Below are 18,570 nucleotides of genomic sequence, written 5' to 3' on the forward strand. Positions count from 1 at the left end.
CATAAATGTTGTTATGTCTGTGACCAAGGCGGTGCCAAAGAATATCGCACAGGTCAAAGGTAGTCTCTTCACTACACAACACGGAGCAACCTCATTGCGTCCTAAAGAAGAACCAGGTAACTGCAAAGCAGCCTCCTATACCTCCTGCATCCCATGCGCACCTCACCCTACCAAGCCATGTGGCCGCTTGCCCTGTGCTGTCCATTTATGTCTGATAAAAGGTCAGGCACGGACAGCACAGCAAACATAGGCTTTATTTCTCCGTGGTCATAAAAGTCGTTTACTATAAAGTTGTGAAAGGAAAAGGATGATAAAGATGTTTCCAGATTCTCCCAACCTCACAGGAGCTGGATTCAATACAAAACAGGTATGACTTTCCTCATGCTAAGAATTTATCCTTTGACAACACATAAAACACAAATTTTGACTAACCTTTTGGTATTCGGACGTGTTACTTTTTTTTTAACAAGGCCTCGTCACCTTGTTATGAACTTAATATTGAATTTAAACTTAATATCTGACTTAATCACTTCATTGTCCTCAGATTCAAGCTATACATTTTGTATTTCTTTAAAACGCTAGCAGGTAAGCAAGGACTAATGGCATTTGTAAGAAACAGAATGAGCCTGGAAAGCAGAAGAGAGACAGGACTTCAGATTTCTGGGGTCCTTGGGAAAGTGTAACTGTTTATTCCTGTAGAGCTCCCTAGGGGAGTCTGACTCCTGTTCACCAGGGGGCAGCACTGTGACCAGTAAGGTCAGGAAGGAGAGGGAGGGCTGAGAGGAGAGGACCTGCTAGGACAGAGGGAAAAGCAGAGGCAAGCAGAGGGAAGAGGAGCGGAGCCTGGTGTTCCTGGGCAGAGAGATAAAGAGGAACAGAGAGAGATGATAAACGGCAGAAATGATGCTCTGTAAGCAGACTAAGTAACTCATGCATTGTGGTTTTTTCCAGTTTATCCTTTAGGATTGCAAACTTTGCAGGCTTTTGGTCAACAGCCCCACCTAAGTAGATATCAGGAAACACTCAGTAAGCAAAGCTGTTAACAAAGTGGAGACCCAAAATAATCCCTCTTAGCCCGTTTCTGGAGCTGAGCCTTCCTGCTGAACAACAAAGCAATACAAAATTATTGAAAAGGCCGGGGATTTTCCATCAGAGAACAATAGCATCCATCTCGGTGTAAGCCAGGCAGTGTTATTTCTCAACATGCAGCCCTTGTCAAACTTCCCCTGTCCTTCAACTCCCTCCTCATCCCCACGTTTGTTTGTGTTCCTACCTGAGCCATAGTGTTCGAGGCCAGTAGGAACTTCTTGAGTGGCCATCTCATCCCAGAATGGGAAGCAAGGTCTTTGCTGATGGTAAGTGGACTGGAAACCACAGGGCATTCGAGGATCTTCAAAAGTGTTGACGGGTCCCTGCCTCTGTGACCAAGGAAGAGAAAAGGAAATTGATTAGGAGAAAAGTCTTCCTAAATTTGCCCAGATTAATCTATGACTTTATGTCATCCAATCACATGTAAGGAGGGCTCCTCCATAAAAAATAACAGGACATAACCGAGCCTCTTCACCATCCAAAATTCACCGAGAATGAGAATCCAATTTAAACGATGAACACATTTATCTCCATCCATTTTTTCAAGCATCTGTGAACTCCTTTTCTGATCTTCAAATGAAAATTCATGGTTAAAGGCAGGACATAATAATCATCAATATAAATGTATACAACCCCTGCCTTTTTTTTTTTTCCTGATATCTTAACATATAAAAACACCATGACAGAATATTCCTGGGAGATATGCCAATAAAACAGAACTAGCAGGTGATAAATGCAAAAGGAAAAACAGAAACATGAAATTTGCATCATAAATTCATCTCATTTTCTAATCAGGAGATATGGACTTTAAAGGCATCAGTGGTTACACAAGGACTGTCCATTTCCCTATATTTGGAGATTGTGCCACTTCCTTACTAATTTTATGAAATCCAGAAAATTTTCTATCCACCTAGAACTAATCCAAGTAACCATATGTGGGAGCCAATGTCACTTGTTTTCAGTGTTTAAAATTATATCCTTCACAGCCAAATGAAGTCAGGTAGACAGACGGAACCCCTGGCTCCACCACTTACTAATGAGAGCCCATGTCTCCCTCTTAATCAAAACCTCAGTTTATTCAGTTATAAAATGGGGATAGCAATCCTCACCTTAAAAAGTAAAATGGAATAAAATAATATTTATGAGAAATTATATAAAAGTGAAATAAAATATGAAATGTACTTAATAAAGTCATGTAGCATGTAACATGCATGCAACAACTGCTGTAGAAGGGAAGTGGTTCTCAATAAACAGTAAGTGTTATTTTAATATAAGATACTCTGAACATTCTTCAGATTAGAAAGGTGGATTAAACATTAAACACAAAAGAGAAACAGCAGATCTGTGGAAATATTTCTTGAGAATAGGAGGCTACTACACACTGAGTCATCATCAAATTTCTTTTTCTTATCATCATCTTCCTCTCTGACAGCCCCTCCACCTCCATAAAGATCCCAATTTAAAAAAAAACTCTGGGCTGGGGATATAGCTCAGTAGCATAAGCGCCTGCCTTGCAAGCGCACAGTCGTGAGTTCGATCCCCAGTACAGGAAAAAAGAAAAAAAAAACTCCGCAAGAATTTGATGTGAATTAAAATTACTGATGGTACTGTAATAGTAAATGCAGATCCCAAGTGCTATTCTTAGCCCAGCTTGCTAACACCCAATAGAATTCTCTATTTGGAGAAACTCTTGCGTCCCCTCTCCCATTGAGCATAGGAAAATCGAGCACTAATATATCAGGTCCAATCACCCACTGTGTACTCTTCGCAGCTTGGCAATGGTATATCTACTCAATTGTAGCAAATAAACAAAAAAATACCTAAAACATATATTGATACAGAAAAAATTGATTTAAATCCAAATGGAGAAGCAGGTGCTATACACACTGTAACACTGTAAAATATCAACTTGTGATCTGTTCTCCATACTCTTCACGAGCTTGTTTAAACCAGGGCTACTTTATGATTTAGATATTAAAGGTCCCTCCCCCACCGGATTGCATGTGTTCAGAGGGTAAGAAGAGTTGTGCACACCAGCGGATTCATCTATTAGTGAGCTCAGTAGCTGAATGTGCTGCCAGGATGTGGGACCTGACTGGGGGTGGTCATGGGGGTGTTACCTAAAGGGTACACTCTTGTCCAGGCTTCCTCCTTTCTCTCTCTGCTTCGAGGCTGCCATGAGATGGCAGCTGTCCTCCACCCTGCCCCTCCACCATTACGTTCCTGCCTTGGGATCAGCTAGTCAGGGACTGAACCCACTGAAACTGTGAGCCAAATAACCCTTTTTTCCTCTAACTTGTGAGAGCCGAGTATTTTCCCCCATAGTGGGGAAGTAGCTATACAGCCTGACCATAGTTTCCTCTTGAGCTGCTTATCTTCCAACAGTGCCAAAGTTACTGAAAATGCAGTAACACCTTGAGGATCTGTGGAGATCCTTCACCAGCCTACTGCTGCTTGGAGGCAGCCCCTGTGTGCCCTGGAGAGGAGAGGTGTGGCTGAGTGATCAAAGGAAATACATGACCGAACTTCAGTGAGAAAATGTTTCCTGAATTCTGATTTTAAACCTGTTTCACTGACATCTCATTTAAGCTGCTGAAGTCACTACTCTCAGTAGCTCTGTAGCGTTTCCACGGTAAAGGAGTCCTCACTACACTTTGAAACTGAGTCCATTTAAAACACATTTTCTAGAGATATAAGTTAAGCTGTGAGTGCTCAATATCTTTTCCTATCCTTTCTTATTCCTTCTGGTCCTTTCTCAGAATTGAATATCAAATATCAAAGTTGGAGAAATAGATTCTCAAGGGAGGCAACTTTTTATTCTAAATGGTATGAAGAAGAGCTCAAAACTTCAAACTGCTTCCATCTCTTTTCTTTGGGGACCCTGTGTGTGTGATTTACCTACAGCAAAAGGTCCTTGTCAGATGGGTCCTATAAGTTGAGCCCTTCCTTTTAAGACCCAAGACAGCAGTAGGTGACATAAGTAGTATCCTTGTAAGATTGTAATAGATAATACAAGTTGGGTCATTGTAAGACAGTAGCAGATGGTATGAACAGGATCTTTGTTAGATGATAGCAAGAAATACAAATGGAATCCTCCGAAGTAATGGTGAATAGTTTGTTACAGGACCTACTGAAGTGGTAGTAACTGAGAAGAACAATAATTCAGAATTAAATTGTGAAATTTCTCTAGTACGCGAAAGCCACTGGAATAATATGCAAAGAGGCACTGACAGAAAATAATCTTAGAACAATGTGCAGAAAAGGAGGAAAGACAGAAATGATCAGTTAGTGAGAAGGATGTAAAATCATGAGGTTTCAGACAGGGATAATGTTGGTGTAGTTTTATTTTGGCTCAACCCAAAGCTTTAGAGTTCTAATTATGCATAGTGTTAGCTGCATTTTACATGGTTTGGCTTTTTTCATGAAGTTGCTTTTGCCCTCGGATGAGGCTCTTTGTGAAGAACATAGTTTATATATAAAACTGTGTATTTTAGGGCGTAATTTCCCTGTAGCTGTCCCCAGTTGAACCAAATTGGTGAAACCTGTCTCAAAGTTGGTGAAACCTGTCTCAAAATTGATGAAACCTGTCTCAAAATTAAAAAGAAAGAGAGAAAAAAGAATGAGAAGATGACAATATCCAAATCTACCAGAAACCACAAGCATCTTTGCTGGCAGCCGCGCTGCTCCTAAGAAGCCTTTCATGTCTCTGCTATCTCGAAGACACCTGCCTGCTATTAGACATTTCATGAACTGACTGAAAAACTATTTCACAGAGCATGAAAATGACTTTTTTCTCAAGAGAACCACATCATCAGAGTTCTACTTCATTATGAAACCATCTCAGTTGCAGAGAAAGAAGCAGGATAGTAGCAGAGCAGAAATCTGCCATGCATGGCCCCATGTTGCTGCTAGAAAGGGCACCTCCCAAAGCAGGTCCCTGCCTGGTGAGTCTCTTCCTTGGCACCTTCTTTCCTGGCTGTAACTGGAGATGTGTTAATGAGATGTAACCAACACACACAATCTCTGTCATAGTTGATAAAAAAAAAACACCCAACAGTTTCTCACTCATTAGGCCCACAGGTGATGAAAGGAACTAACATGCATCACACACCTGCTGGCGCCAGCTGGCGTGCCAAGCTTGATACTGACATGGTCCCTTTCAATCTTTGCCACAAGCCTGCAAGACTCGTGTCTTCCTCTCTGTTTTATAGAGGCACAAACTGAGATTTTAGATGGAAGGCCACAGTGCTATGAAGGTAGAATTTTACCCCCAGCCCGTTTAACTTCAGACTATTATCTGTTCTACTGTACAACACTAGGCTGAGTGGCTCAAGGTTAGTTTGCTCACAAATGGGGTTGTTATTCCATAACAGGCACTTGGCAGGCAATGCTGATGAGTGTTCATGGAGCCGCTGGGCATGGAACACTTTGTCTACGCCAATACCGTGTCACACAGACACGAAGATTACAACATGAGCAAGAACTCAGCTATGTCCCCAGGGTCACACAGACAAGTAAACAGGAAGTTATGGTGAGGGTATGGTGAGTCTTTTGGGAAGGGGAAGCAAGGAAAGCTTCTTGGAGGAAGTAGACTAAGCTAAGAGCTGTAAAGTTGAGTGGGACCTGGACCTCGGCTTTGCCCTGCCCTACGGGCGAGCCAGGTCTCACAGCTAGCACCTCCGCTGGCCTCATCCATCTCAGTGCAGACTGGGCTGCTTGCTTTGAGTCCTCTCCTGAGCCCCACGGCCCAGTACTTCAGGACGTGGAGCCTGTGTCTCCAGCTGCCTTTCCTACCCTGTAACATTCGGCTATGACTTCAGGGCCCTCTCCACTTCCTGTCTAGCTGTGCCATATTGCAAAGCCATTCCATTTGCTCTGTCTTCTCTTTGTCCCCTGCCCCCACCCTGCCAAGTCTTACAAAACTGGAAAAAGAGGGAATAGGGGAATACTTTTATGACACCAAATCACAAACATATGGGGTAAAGTGACAATGCTTCCAGAGGGATCTCTGCTACAAGCAAGCTGCCTACACCATGCAGGCGTTTGGCCTTGCGCTCCCTCTGTGCTCACCTTTTGCACCTGTCATTCAGCAGTGGAATCCAGGGCTTAGCCTCAGGCCATCAATAAGGAAGACACAGTAAACACTCCTAGAGGCTGTTGTTTTCCAAACCCACTTTAAACTCAGAAGTGATGCTGAGGACTCACTGGGTAGACTGGCATTGGGATTTGCAAAGCACAGGGACAACCTGGTCTTATTTGCTAGGAATGTCACAGACATTTGCATGCACTCTAGCGGATAGATGGAAGGGGCAATAAATCAGGAAGCTTGGATTCAAGTTCTGCTCCACCACCAAGGAGCTGTGTAACCTCTGACCTATCACTTAACCTCCCTAAGCTTTTGCTTCCTGAGGAGCTGGCCCTGACAGTCTGCAAGTTGGTTGCCAACTCAGTTTTGCTGATTTCTCCCACATTCTTCTTCCTTACCCTGTGACTAGCAATCTTTTTCAGCTCTATGGCTCGGGAGGGAGGGAGACCTCCATAAGCAACCTTGTCAGCGGCATCATAATGAAGATCATCACAGCGTCCTCGTAAAACGCATTCTTTCCCTGTCATTCTTTCCTAAAACCATCCTCTAACACTGTTTTGTCATCCTATTTCTCCTGTTGTGGAAGGGAAAAATGAAGCTCAGGAGGAACCTTAGCTATTAGAGCTCTTGGACAGAAGGGGCTTTAAAACACTGGACAGTGTCTTACACTGTTAACACACTGAAGCTTAAAGCGGCCTGGCCACAGTCTCCACTGACACTACGCTGAACAATTGTGTGGACCCATTAATTACACAGGACTTCCTTGTCCTTAGAATATGCCTAAGGCAGCACTTCCTTGCACTGGTAGAGGAACCCTACAGATAAATCTCCTTGACTGATGATAAGTTTGGTCGTACTATGGCCTCAGGAGGGCAGAAGGGCTCAGAGGGGTCGCTTGGGTACATCTACTCAAGAACGCCCATTGGTCCTGCTCTGTGTAGGGACAGAAGGAAGGAGGCGAAACAGAGCTTCCCCGCCCCTCTCCCACCGTACATCAGAAAGGAGGGAGGGTAGGTGTGGTAGCAGCCAGGAGACATAGGAACAAACAAAATAGGAAACTCTCAAAGGGCAATTTAATTTTAGACTCAAGGCCAGGAAATTCTTTTGGAAACAATAAGAGTGATAGGCTTGGACCTTGGTGAAAGGGCAGGCATGACACACTGCAAGTTTCTGAAAGAGAAATCTGAAGTCCAGCAAGGGCTGTGGCGCAGGGCTTTCTAACTGTGTGCCCACTGCTTGACTGCCCTTGGCTTCCGTGAAGACCAGCTGGTTAGCACACCCAGGCAGGGATGATGAGTCCAACAACAGCACTGCAACTCTGCATGCCAGCCTGAGGGCACAGTAGACTCTGGCTGAGACACAGACCAGGCGCACAGAGTGGAGTAAACAAAGAAAGTGTCTCAGCCCGGGCCACAGCCCTGCACCCTGCACCTGCGCCTTACTTGTCAGCTTGGAATTCTGCGTGTGTTCCCACTCAACACGAAGCCTTCAGACTCACAGTGACACTCAGGATGACACTGGAGGCATCCTGTGGTGCAGAGAGGGCCAGTGAAGCTGGCTGTGAACCTTGGGACGGGACATGGTGGCAGGACTCACAAGGCTAAAAGACTGTCCTGTCTTGTGATTTGCTCAAGGGTCTACAAAATGAAGTTTTGATGTTTTTCTAACTCAGGGAGGATCAAGTTTTCATAAACAAGGTAGATGGATATGTAGAAGTTGGTTAGAAGTTCTTATATAGCACCAAGTATCTCTCTAAAAAATGAATCGGATGAATTGGGGAGATGCTACTATGTAAATGTGCTCTTTCAAAATTCCTAGGTTGAAACTCAGCCAAGGTGATAGTGTTAAAAGGTGGAGCCACTAGGAAGTGAGTGGCCATGAGGGTGGAGAGTCACAGATGGGATCAGGCTGCATAGTCCACTCTCCCCTGTCCTTCTCCCATGGGAGGATACAATGTTCACCCCATTGGGAGGACACAGCAGCAAAGGACAGATGGCCCCTCTCCAGATCCAGAAGCTACATGCATCTCAACCTTGAGCTTCCAGCCCCCTAGAACTGTGAGCAACAGCTCCCCATTCTTTATGAGCTACCTGGTCTCAAGCATTTTGTTATAGCCACCCCAACTAAAATAGAAGTATTCTAGACCAAGAGTCAGGAGATTTGGACCAGACCCATTCCTTGCTAACATGGTAAACTTGGGCTGTTTATTTAACTTCTAAAACCTTAATGTTTTGATATTGTGACATGGGCTTCAACTTGTAGCCTAAATCTAAAATTCTCCAATTTGTACTGATTGAACCTAATAGGAAAAATATTAATTATTAGTGTTTTATTTTTCCTTTCATTTCTGTGGCTACCAGTAAGATTTAGAAGTATAAATCACTTCCCAAATGCTGTGTTTCAACAATCTCTTCAGGGGTAAAGTCATCATCATCCCAAGTAACAAGACTGAAAGACTCCTTTCTGGTTTATAGATGGATTCAGAATTCCTTTTGTGTGTTTCCACTTCTCCAATCCTGAATAGCTTACCCATTGCCCTCTAGGGTTCCCACAGAGAAGGAATCTGCACTGAGTTTCACAGAAGCAGGCACAGTCTGCACAAAATGCACAGGGGCAGCACAGTGATTGCTTCTCAAACATACCTAAGGCTCAAATCCTGAGCTCTGTGGGGTGGAGGCAAAGATCTACCAACAGCCAGAGCCGTGCTTAAGAAGGACTCGCTTTCAAGGAGGCCCAATTAAACTACAGTTACTCAAGATAAGAAAACCAAGTCTGTTTACACAATGGGGCTGTAAATCACCAGCCCATGACAAGGAAACTTTGATCTGGTGGCAAGAGAGTTATTTCTCATGTAAGGCAGTGGTGAAGCAAAATGGCTTCCCAATAAGAATATCTCCATCTTTACCCCAGGAGCGCCATCTTTGTCCATACCCCAGTACGGACAAATAAAACTCATCTCAAGTCCTCCCCCAATGGATGCATCTAACACAATCAAAAAGTCCAGAATAAGACACAGCGAATAAAGGAAAATGGAAATTGACTGCAGTCATCTTTGTGGAGGCACTAGACAGCATTCTGTCATTTAATGGTCATCACAGTGACTTTTCAGGGTTAGTTATATGCTGTTGTACACATGGGAAGGCTGAGGTTCAGGGAAGTTAAGTAGTTTGCCCGGGTTACCCAGGGTTACATAGCTGAAGAGTAACAGGCCAGGAGGTAGCCCAGATCTTTCTGATTTGAAAGCCAAAGTACTTTCAACCATAATTGTCTGGGACATCGGACATGGTCTGAACATTTCCTCCAAAATTCATGTTGAAATTTAACTAATATCATAACGATTTTGGGAGGTGACCAGGCCCTCCTCGAGGCTCTGCCCTTATGAATGGGTTAACATATTGTTACAGGCGCGGGTTCCTAGACTAAAGGATAAATCAGGGACTCTCCATTTCTTGTTCTCTGTCTCTGTCTCTGTCTCTGTCTCTCTCTCTCTCTCTCTCTCTCATACACACACACACACACACACACACACACACACACACACACGAGCGCCTTCTCTCACGCTCATTTGTCACATGATTCCTTCTGTCATGAGGCAGCAAGCAGTCCCTCACCAGATGCAACCTCCAGGACCAGGAGCCAAATAAATTTACTTCTTGATAAATTACTCAGTCAGCTTCTCTGTTATAGTAACGGAAAGTAAACTAAGATAGATACATTCCATGGCTACCTGACCCAGGACCAAGGGTTCCATCTCTTATCCACCATGAAACAGATAGGAATAAAGTGGGTTCCCCTTCTGCTTCTCCAGAGTATCTGAAGATAGAAATGGCGCTATGTGTATGAATTTTTATCTCAATCAATCAGTCATGGAAGGGAGAAAGAAAATGTACAGATGATCCGCCCAAACCATGGAGAGATTGACAAGATCCACAGTTAATCTCAACAGACCTCTGAGGTGGAAAGCTTGTGTCTGAGGGCCACAGTTTGGAGCTTATTTTTCCAGTGCACTTAGCTAAATCTCATAGCCAGCTATTCATTCCCTTTGTCTCCATCAACTTAAGATTCAGCTGGCCCAGGAGGACAAGGGTGCCACTGCAGTGTACAGGAAGGATGGAGCTAACACCCAAGCCAGCTGGGGGCTGTGACTATCTTTCACTTCCCTCTCAAGCTGACATCCAACACATGCTCTGGCATATTTCTACCACCTGTCCTTATGCTGAGCAAATGTCTGAGGTAGCCCTGACCTCGTGTCATTTTATTCTGTACAAGAGTGATTGTCTCACAAATGCGAGCCTATACGTACAACTCTGAAGTCAATAGGTCTTTCCTTGTATAGTATCAGAATCCTAACTTGCATCCAGAAAATACAGGTACCATATTCAAAAGAGAAGTATATTTGGGTGAGAGACAATGAAAAAAGTGGCTACTTTCCAACACAAATTACCCAACTAGCAGGGCTATCCCCTTAGCCCAAAGAATTATCTCAGAAAACTGTGCCATTAGGAGTATTCATTTAACCTCTGGGGTACCAGTGTCTTGCATGTGGTCTAGAACCCTGGAAGCCACTGTCGCCTGGAGTTTGTTGCTTTATCCCCAAAACACAGAACTGTGAACAGCAGTGAGTGGACACGATCATTCCCTGTCCCCTAAATAACTCAAGGTGCTTCCTAAGGCTCACCTGGCACAGGCATCCTAAGTCCCTGAGGGCCTCCTCCACACATCCTCTGTGCTCCTGAGCTCACAAAGGTCTGGAGTATGTTTATTTGAAACTACGAACAGCCCAGAGTCTCCTACAGCCCTCCCTCTGCTGGGCCAGCGCCATGGAAGGATAAAAAGGATGACACAGGAGAAGACCAATATGCCTGCACTGCAGGGACTTCCAGGGCTCAGGGCAGGCTGGCCAGCTGGGACCACAACAGGAAAGAGGTGCTTCCTGCTCTGGATGAAGGGTCCCCGACACACAGCCCATATAAGTACCTGGAAATGGCCCCATCCCCACACAAAGGCCACTTCCGAAAGGGTTGTTTCTCTACCTCACCGGCTGTGACATCACCTCATTCACTGCAGTCTCCTAAGGGGCTGCCCTTACCATCCGGGAAATATGCATTCTGCTTTTGACAAACAGACCCCGAGCAGAAAATGTGAGTGTTTGCAAAATGGTGGTTACCATTGATTTTAATTGTATCTGTAAATATTTCAAGCATTCTTCTAGCACAGCAAAGGCCCATATAATGCTAATGTGATCTCTAGCTGACAAATTAGCAATTCAAGGTGTGGCAATCTTTCAGGATTCAAAAATAGTCCAATGTTATTTTAGAAGAGTATTTCTTGGTCAACTAAAGCAGTCCTTCAGAAAAGGAACACATTCTCAGTTTTTTTTCTCTTTTTTAGTATATTCCTTTCAAAAATAATTTACAAGGCCCCAAGACCTACTCAATGCAGTGTGAGCATGTGGGGAGCGCCTGCCTTCAGTGGCAGTGGTACACAGTGGCTTCTCCAGGCCAAGGTCTCTCAGTCTCAGCACAGTTGCCATCAGGAGCTGCATAATTCTCTGTGTGAGGAGTCTATTTTAGGTGTTCCAGGAAGTTTAGTTACATTGGTGGCCTCTGAAGACTAGAAGATGCTAGCAGTTCCCAAATTTTGACATCCAAACATCTCAGCCATCATCAAATAATGACCTGAGTGGGCAAACCCCACTGGCTCTCAGGATTTCCTTTTCCCTCTCAAGAGTACCATAACTAGGACAGAGTGGTTAGTTCTGGTGGTTCCATCAGACTATGACACAAGCCAGGGAGCCAGCAGGACATGGGCTATTGGGTTATGCCCTCTGTGCCACTTGTGAACACTGAGGCTTCAAAGGCACTGAAAAGGTGCTGCATCCCCAGGATGCTGACCACCTGGTCTTTGAATGTTAAAACTCCGCTCACTTGTCTACTGGATCTTAAACTTGGATGCTTGTGAGTGAGGTCTGCTTGGTAAGATCGCTGGTGCCAAACTGCCAAGGTTATAGATTTTAGATAAACTATAGATGCTTTAACTTTCTGACATCCCAGCCTAAGATCATAAGATCTTATCTGCTAGAGTTGCTTTACGGAATGTGAACTTGCACTGATAAATATTTTTTCCCAATTTTATTCGAGCAGAGGCATTAAGAACTTCTTCATTTGTTTTATGGTTCTGAAGGGTTATCTAGTTCCAGTGATAGAGAAACAAAGTCCAGAGAGAAGTTGTAAGAGAAGGTACTGGAACAATACCTTAGCAGCTGTGTTATGCAACTCCCTGCTTTTACTCAAGTAGCTCTGAAATTTGTAGTGGGGGATTTCACATGTCAATAATATTTTCCAGATATAACTATGGGGCTGTGGTCTTTGTTTTGAAATCAAACAAATTTTTTAATGTATTTTGCTTCAAAATACATTAAAAATATATAGTGTGTTCATTTGGAGTAGGGCTCTTTAGTCGTAGACACACAACTAGATTGATTAGGGATTTCCAAATCTACAAGTTCTAGATACCCTCTCTAGGGTATTATATTATGTTTACAACCTAAATGGTGATATTAGGGTTTTTTATTCCTGTGCCTTAAAAAAGTACGTGTATGTAAGGCATTCTTCACTTTGAAATGATATTCATCCCTCTTGATTATAATACTAATAGAATTAACAGGCCAGTTTCAAATGGTCTTTTCTAAGTCACACATTGGCCTTCATAGTATGGGATCTTTATCTGTTTTAACAAATCTCTGCCATATCATCTTTAAGGAAAATGGAGTGCAATGTGTGTGGACCTTAGAGGATAATTTCTCTGTAAAGAGCAGCAGGATATTCTTTTGGGAGAAGCTCTGAGAAGAACTACTCCAGTTCTTCTCGTGACCTCCAACTGCAAGTCCCTTGATGATTTCAACCAAGCAAACTTGAGTGACTGCTTACTTGGATTTGTGTGTGATTTAAAAAAAAAAAACATATTTCTAATATAAATTAGAGTCTTACTCTTTTTTCTAATTCAAATTTTCTTTGGAAGAGTGAGGGATGTTTACATGAAAACAGAAGCTTTTTTAGAAAGTCCTATGTGTTATGGGATGGCCAGTGAAGACAGATGTGTTAATTATCCTTCAATTATGTCTTTCATTCTGAATATACAACAGCTTTTGAGAAAATGATTTTTTAGTATTATGCAAATATTCAGATCTTTTCATATCCAATTAGAGGTACAGTGATGGATAGCTTATAATACCAAAGCTAAAAATTACATAGAATCTCAGGTAGACATAGTCAAAGGCCAAAGTCAGAAAACAGCTCTCATTAATTGGTATATATTTAGATTCATGTACGGTGAAGAGTTAAGAATAAACTTATCTGTCCATTTCCAGAGTAAATAAAGAGAAAAACAAAATTAATGACAACTATTTTTGTATACAATCCTATAGAATTTAGAAAAATAATTAGCAACATATCTCTTAACATCTAAATTTCATTTTACAGCTAAAACTGATCAGTGACAGCATTATAAGATCTTCATATAATACATTTTTAAAGGAATTTCCTAAGCATTTCTAGTAAACAATATATAAATGGTGTCTTGGTTACTTTTCTCTCATTGATGAGACAAATACCTGATACCCAAAATTAGGGAAGGAAAGGTTTATTTAGCTCACAGTTTGTGGAGGTTTCAGTCCATAATCAGTTGGCTCCAAGGCAGGGTGGCTCATGGCAGAGGACAACAGTTCATGGAAGTGGAAAACATCAAAAGCAACAAGAGCAAAAAGAAAGAAGCACAAGAGAAGACTCTTTCTGTTCCTTATATTGTATGTTTCTGTTCCTTATATTGCTACCCACCCTAGCACTCACAGCCATAATCCCAGCATTGGACCATGAATCAATCACAAACTCTAGAAGCCTGCTCCCATGAGTACATGAGGGTTTGGGGTAAAATCCAGACACAAACTATATTACATGGTCAAGAATCTCCTAACTATATCAAAACTATAGAGTCCTAACTTTCATTTTTCTTTTCTTAAAATAAGATTTCATTATTTTTTCTCATAAGTTTATTGTCATATTTCATTTTATTTTCACTTTCAAATTATTGGATTAGAAAACTTGCATTGTTTTACTTTTGTGCCTGAGGCCCAAGGAAAGTTAAATGATAATATCAGTAGGCCTAGGGTACATTCCTATGGGAAAACTTCTCACCAAATTAATGGAGCAGTAGATATCAACTGACTTTGTCTGTGAATCATGTTTGAATCACAATATCTGAAACTCATACATACTAAAAATCTTCAACAAAGGCGTGAGACTTGAGTTGCTGCTTGATATACTGATAAAACGAGATAATCTCACAATTAATCTCCTCCAAAAGATTCAAAGCTGAGGCCAATTTGGCATTTGGGTCATTGGCTTCTCTAAATAGGAGAAGTCAGGAAACCAGAAGCCAGGGAAAGAGAGTATAGAGGGCTAAGTGGGTAAGAAGGATCAGGGAAGGGATCACCACTCACCATCGTTGCAGGACGAGATGCCAGGTAAGGGCCAGGGCTGCACATGTTCGAATCCACGAAGTAATTCATTCTGCTCTCAGCACCTGTACAGGAGAAAGTGTTGGCTGAGCCACTGGATACACAAGGGAGTGTGGACAAGACTCCAAGGAGCACGAGGGTCTTTGCTAGGAGCTTCTTTAGGAACATGAAGCGGAGAAGGAGGTGGACATCCAGAAAGACAGGTGACAGAGCCTGCTGAGCAGGGTGGAGCAGACCCCAGACAAAGCAGTCTGAACACTAGATTCTGCCTAATGTGCAGCAAGAGGGTCTACGAAAACCACCTTCTGTAGGATCTCCAGCTATGTATTATCTGGTCACTTCCCCTGGAAGGCTTGGAAATAGCAGAAATTCAATACATTGCTGTGCCACTGAATGACTGGTAAAGAAACAAAAGATTGGAAATAAGAACAGAAGCATTATCAACCCACATCTCAAGGTGTAGACAGCTAGAAGCCCTGCAAAAGTGATAGAACAGGGTTCATCTTGAAAACAGAAGGATTATTAAATAATTCTTGTTGAGAGTCATTATCTGCATTGAAAATCTCAATAACTAGGGTGCTTAAACAATGTTCTGGCTAGAGGGATTTTCCAGCTAGCTGCAGTCATCAGGAAAATTGTTTATATATTAAAGATTTCTGTTGACTTAATGGCTTTCTGGAGTTCATTAGTTCACAAACTTTCATTTATTCAAAGCTATGTACTAAAAATATGTCTTTCTTGAATAATTTAGAAGATTAAATTCCTAGGCACAGCATTCATAAAACAAATTTCTATCATCAGGAAGTGACATTTCAACTTCATTACCTTCCAGTTTCTATTTGTTCTTTTCCCTTATTCTTGTGGCCACTTAAAGCTACTGACACATTTCTAGAAAAGTAGTATACTAGGGCCAGGTAGCACACACCTGTAATTCCAGCACTCAGGAGGCTGAAGCAGAACGATTACTACAAGTTCAAGGCCAGTCACTGCAAGTGAGTTCAAGGTCAGCCTTACAGAATGAGACCCTGTCTTTTAAAAAAAGAAAGAAAAAAAGAAGAAAAAAGGCAGAGTACTAAGATAGATCTTATGTTCAGTCTGCAGTGATGGGTCACCATCTTGATACTTCATGATGGAAATCTACTTTTATATGAAATGTATTTAAATAAGAGTTAAATGGATTCTGCAATCTAAAACTACACCAAGAACTTTAATCACTGAGTCACTAATATAACCTAATTCAGACATACGAGCTAAAAATTCAAGTCATAGCTTATTACAGAACTATGTTCTAAAATTCAAATAATTTTTTTTTAACAATTATATTTCCTTGTTTTCTCCCCAAGAGAGAACCCAAATCTTGTTAATTTTAAAATGATTAATTAAGGATTCTGGGGAGTTCAGCTAAGTGAATCAAGAGTTCTCTCTCTAGTTGTTTAAGGAACTGAGCCCCGTGGCAGCAAGCAGTTTCAGGTTGAGCTCTTGGGAGGCAGATGTGTGTGTGTGTGGGTGCTGTGCTCAGCAGTTGCCTCTTCAGTTCTGGACAGAAGCACACTGTGCCTCAGACTCTAAGTTGAGCGCTGAACTAGGACTAAGAAGCATATAACATAGCTCAGTGGAGACCTGTCCTGATCTTAAATCATGAAGATCGTCTTCAGGGGCCCACCCAAACATTACTTGTTTGTAATCTTACAATTCAATCTTCAAAGTCCTAATGAATCAACCAAACTATGTATCCCCACCTTAACATTGTGATCTGCTCATAGGTGAGACTTATAACACTGACTATACCCTACTAAGAATGGCTGAGTCGTGATCCTTAGGGAAAAGCTCACCAGTCCTCCAGGGTCCTTATACCTGCTGGGAATGACAAGGCATGGGAGGCACCACCAAAGCAGTACAACCTTCTGACTTCCTTCCAAGTAGCACAAAAGAGTTCCTGAGTCCTCACAGAGCTCAGCTGTTCCTTCAACAATACCGAAAAGTAGGCGTCTTTGGCTGGGAATTTGTTTATTCTATCAACAAGTAATTGTCATGTACTTACCCTGTGCCAGGCTCTATTCAGGGCCCTTGAGACACAGGAGTAAACAAAGACTCCTGAGCTCATGGATCCTTAGATTCTACCAGACTCTGGGAGGAGAGGCTGAGAAAGGCAGTGCCTGCTTCAAGCAGTGGAAAAGACACATTCACACGTAGCTATAATATAATTTGATGAGCCTTTTGCCAACAATTCAGAGAATAAAAGAAGCAGTGAGGTCTCTGCTGGGCGCTAGGGATAAGAAGCTATGGAAGGCTGCCCAGAGGGAGGCGCGACCTCATGGCCCCAGGAATGGTACTGAGACTCCCACAAGCAGCAAAGGTCCTTTCCCCTTCTGAAAGCCTATTCCACTTATATATTTGTAAGAGAAAGGACTTTCAGAATTGGCAGCAACATCCTGGAGCCCAGCTCAAAGACACCAGCATTTTCTGCCTGTGGCCAGACAGCACGCCCCCTCATAGCTACACACTTGGAAAAAGGCTTGGTGGAAATGCTTTTTCTCTTCCAATCAATTGACAGAGCGAGGGAGGAAACCTCTGGCCCAACATCTGGTGCATTCTGTGCTGGACGGTATTCACCGCTGTATGAATGACACTTCCCTTAGGGAAAAGCCCTTTGCCCAGGGAGGAAACTGAAAAGAGGGAGTTGCCAGAGCTCTCAAGAGCTCTCATCTCAGGAAATAACTCTGGGACAGAAATGGATTGCTTCTTTAGTGTTTTTTGGAGAAAGAAAAAAAGAACCTGCCCTTTTCCCACTTGTAGACTGTGACACAGAACAGCTGCTGGAGATCTAAACCTTTTCAGAAGACGCAAAAGGAGTGTCGGGAGATTTTTGTGTGTGGGTTTTCTCCCACCTCTCTGGCTTTTTGGCAAGGAGAATTCCCTCCCACATGACAACTGCTTGACCATCAGCTAGCTGGACCAGCGCTTTCTTGGCATTGTGTATGTTTGTTACCTAAATGGAAAACAACTGTGTGATTTTAAGATTTACTCCCCAGCTGAGAAGATACCATGGGACCTGCCTGGGTGCAGAAATGATCTGAAAACTTGGTAGCAGGGCCCTGAAGAGCTGAGTTCATTTTTCTTGAATGGGAGCAGCACCGACCAAGCAGCAAAGTGCAGGAGTCCCAAGCAAGACTGCCAAGCTCAGGCACCCACTGACCAATCCACACTCGCTCCCCCTACTCAGGCGGACCTTTGTCGCCTCTGCAGAGCCTCAGCACCGAGTGTACAACTCTCTATTGCTCTCTTGAGCAAGGTGCTGTTTCCCACCTCCCTGCCTGTCTCATGTTCCCAGTCTTCTAGAAAGGCCCCTCCATCTGCAGCTCCCAGGTCTTGTGAGCCCCTCTTCCTGGAGGTTTAAGATCATCTCATTGTGTCTGACTGCCTGGAGCCCTCCCTGAATCATGCTTCACCTCCTCCGTGGCCAGTGCTCCTCTGCTCTGTTCTCCTGCATCCTATCAGTGCCTATCACACTGCCTCACCAATCTCTTTGCATGTGTCTCCCACTAGATGCTGAGCTATCAGAAGTAGGCACTGTGCCCTTTCCACTTTCCTATGTATCTCCGGCACCTAAGACAGACCAGGGCATAGCAGAAACTCACAGTTTTTTAAATCTGAGTGAATGGACAACTGTGTCTCCCAAGAGGCAGATCAGAGGTGAACGCATTTATTTCTCAAACCAGAGACTCTGAATAAGCAAAGAAACCCTTGAAATAAGGAGTCTGCTTCATGATCCATTTCTCTGTGAAAATTGCTTCTTCCCATTTACATGGTTCCTTGAGGTCACCTTACCTAAGAAGCATTTCCCCACAGCCCTGCACAAACAGCTGCGTCCCACTCTCTA

At 43.0% G+C, this 18,570-nt stretch overlaps 1 protein-coding gene across 3 annotated transcripts in view; it reads right to left on the reverse strand.

Annotated features, from left to right (window-relative positions):
• Ets1 (ETS proto-oncogene 1, transcription factor) overlaps positions 1-18,570 on the reverse strand; it is a 122,345-nt gene that overhangs the window by 94,916 nt on the left and 8,859 nt on the right. For all 3 annotated transcript variants that reach the window (XM_063256054.1, XM_013155544.3, XM_013155543.3), the window contains exons 2-3: positions 14,673-14,755; positions 1,274-1,418 (exon numbers count right to left, since the gene is read on the reverse strand). In XM_063256054.1, the coding sequence (XP_063112124.1) occupies positions 1,274-1,418; positions 14,673-14,755 (228 nt within the window). The remainder of the gene's footprint in view (positions 1-1,273; positions 1,419-14,672; positions 14,756-18,570) is intronic.

This window comes from Cavia porcellus, unplaced genomic scaffold (genome assembly GCF_034190915.1).
Source record: "Cavia porcellus strain 051 isolate PalLab524CR breed Dunkin Hartley unplaced genomic scaffold, mCavPor4.1 scaffold_9, whole genome shotgun sequence".
Lineage (NCBI taxonomy): Eukaryota > Metazoa > Chordata > Mammalia > Rodentia > Caviidae > Cavia > Cavia porcellus.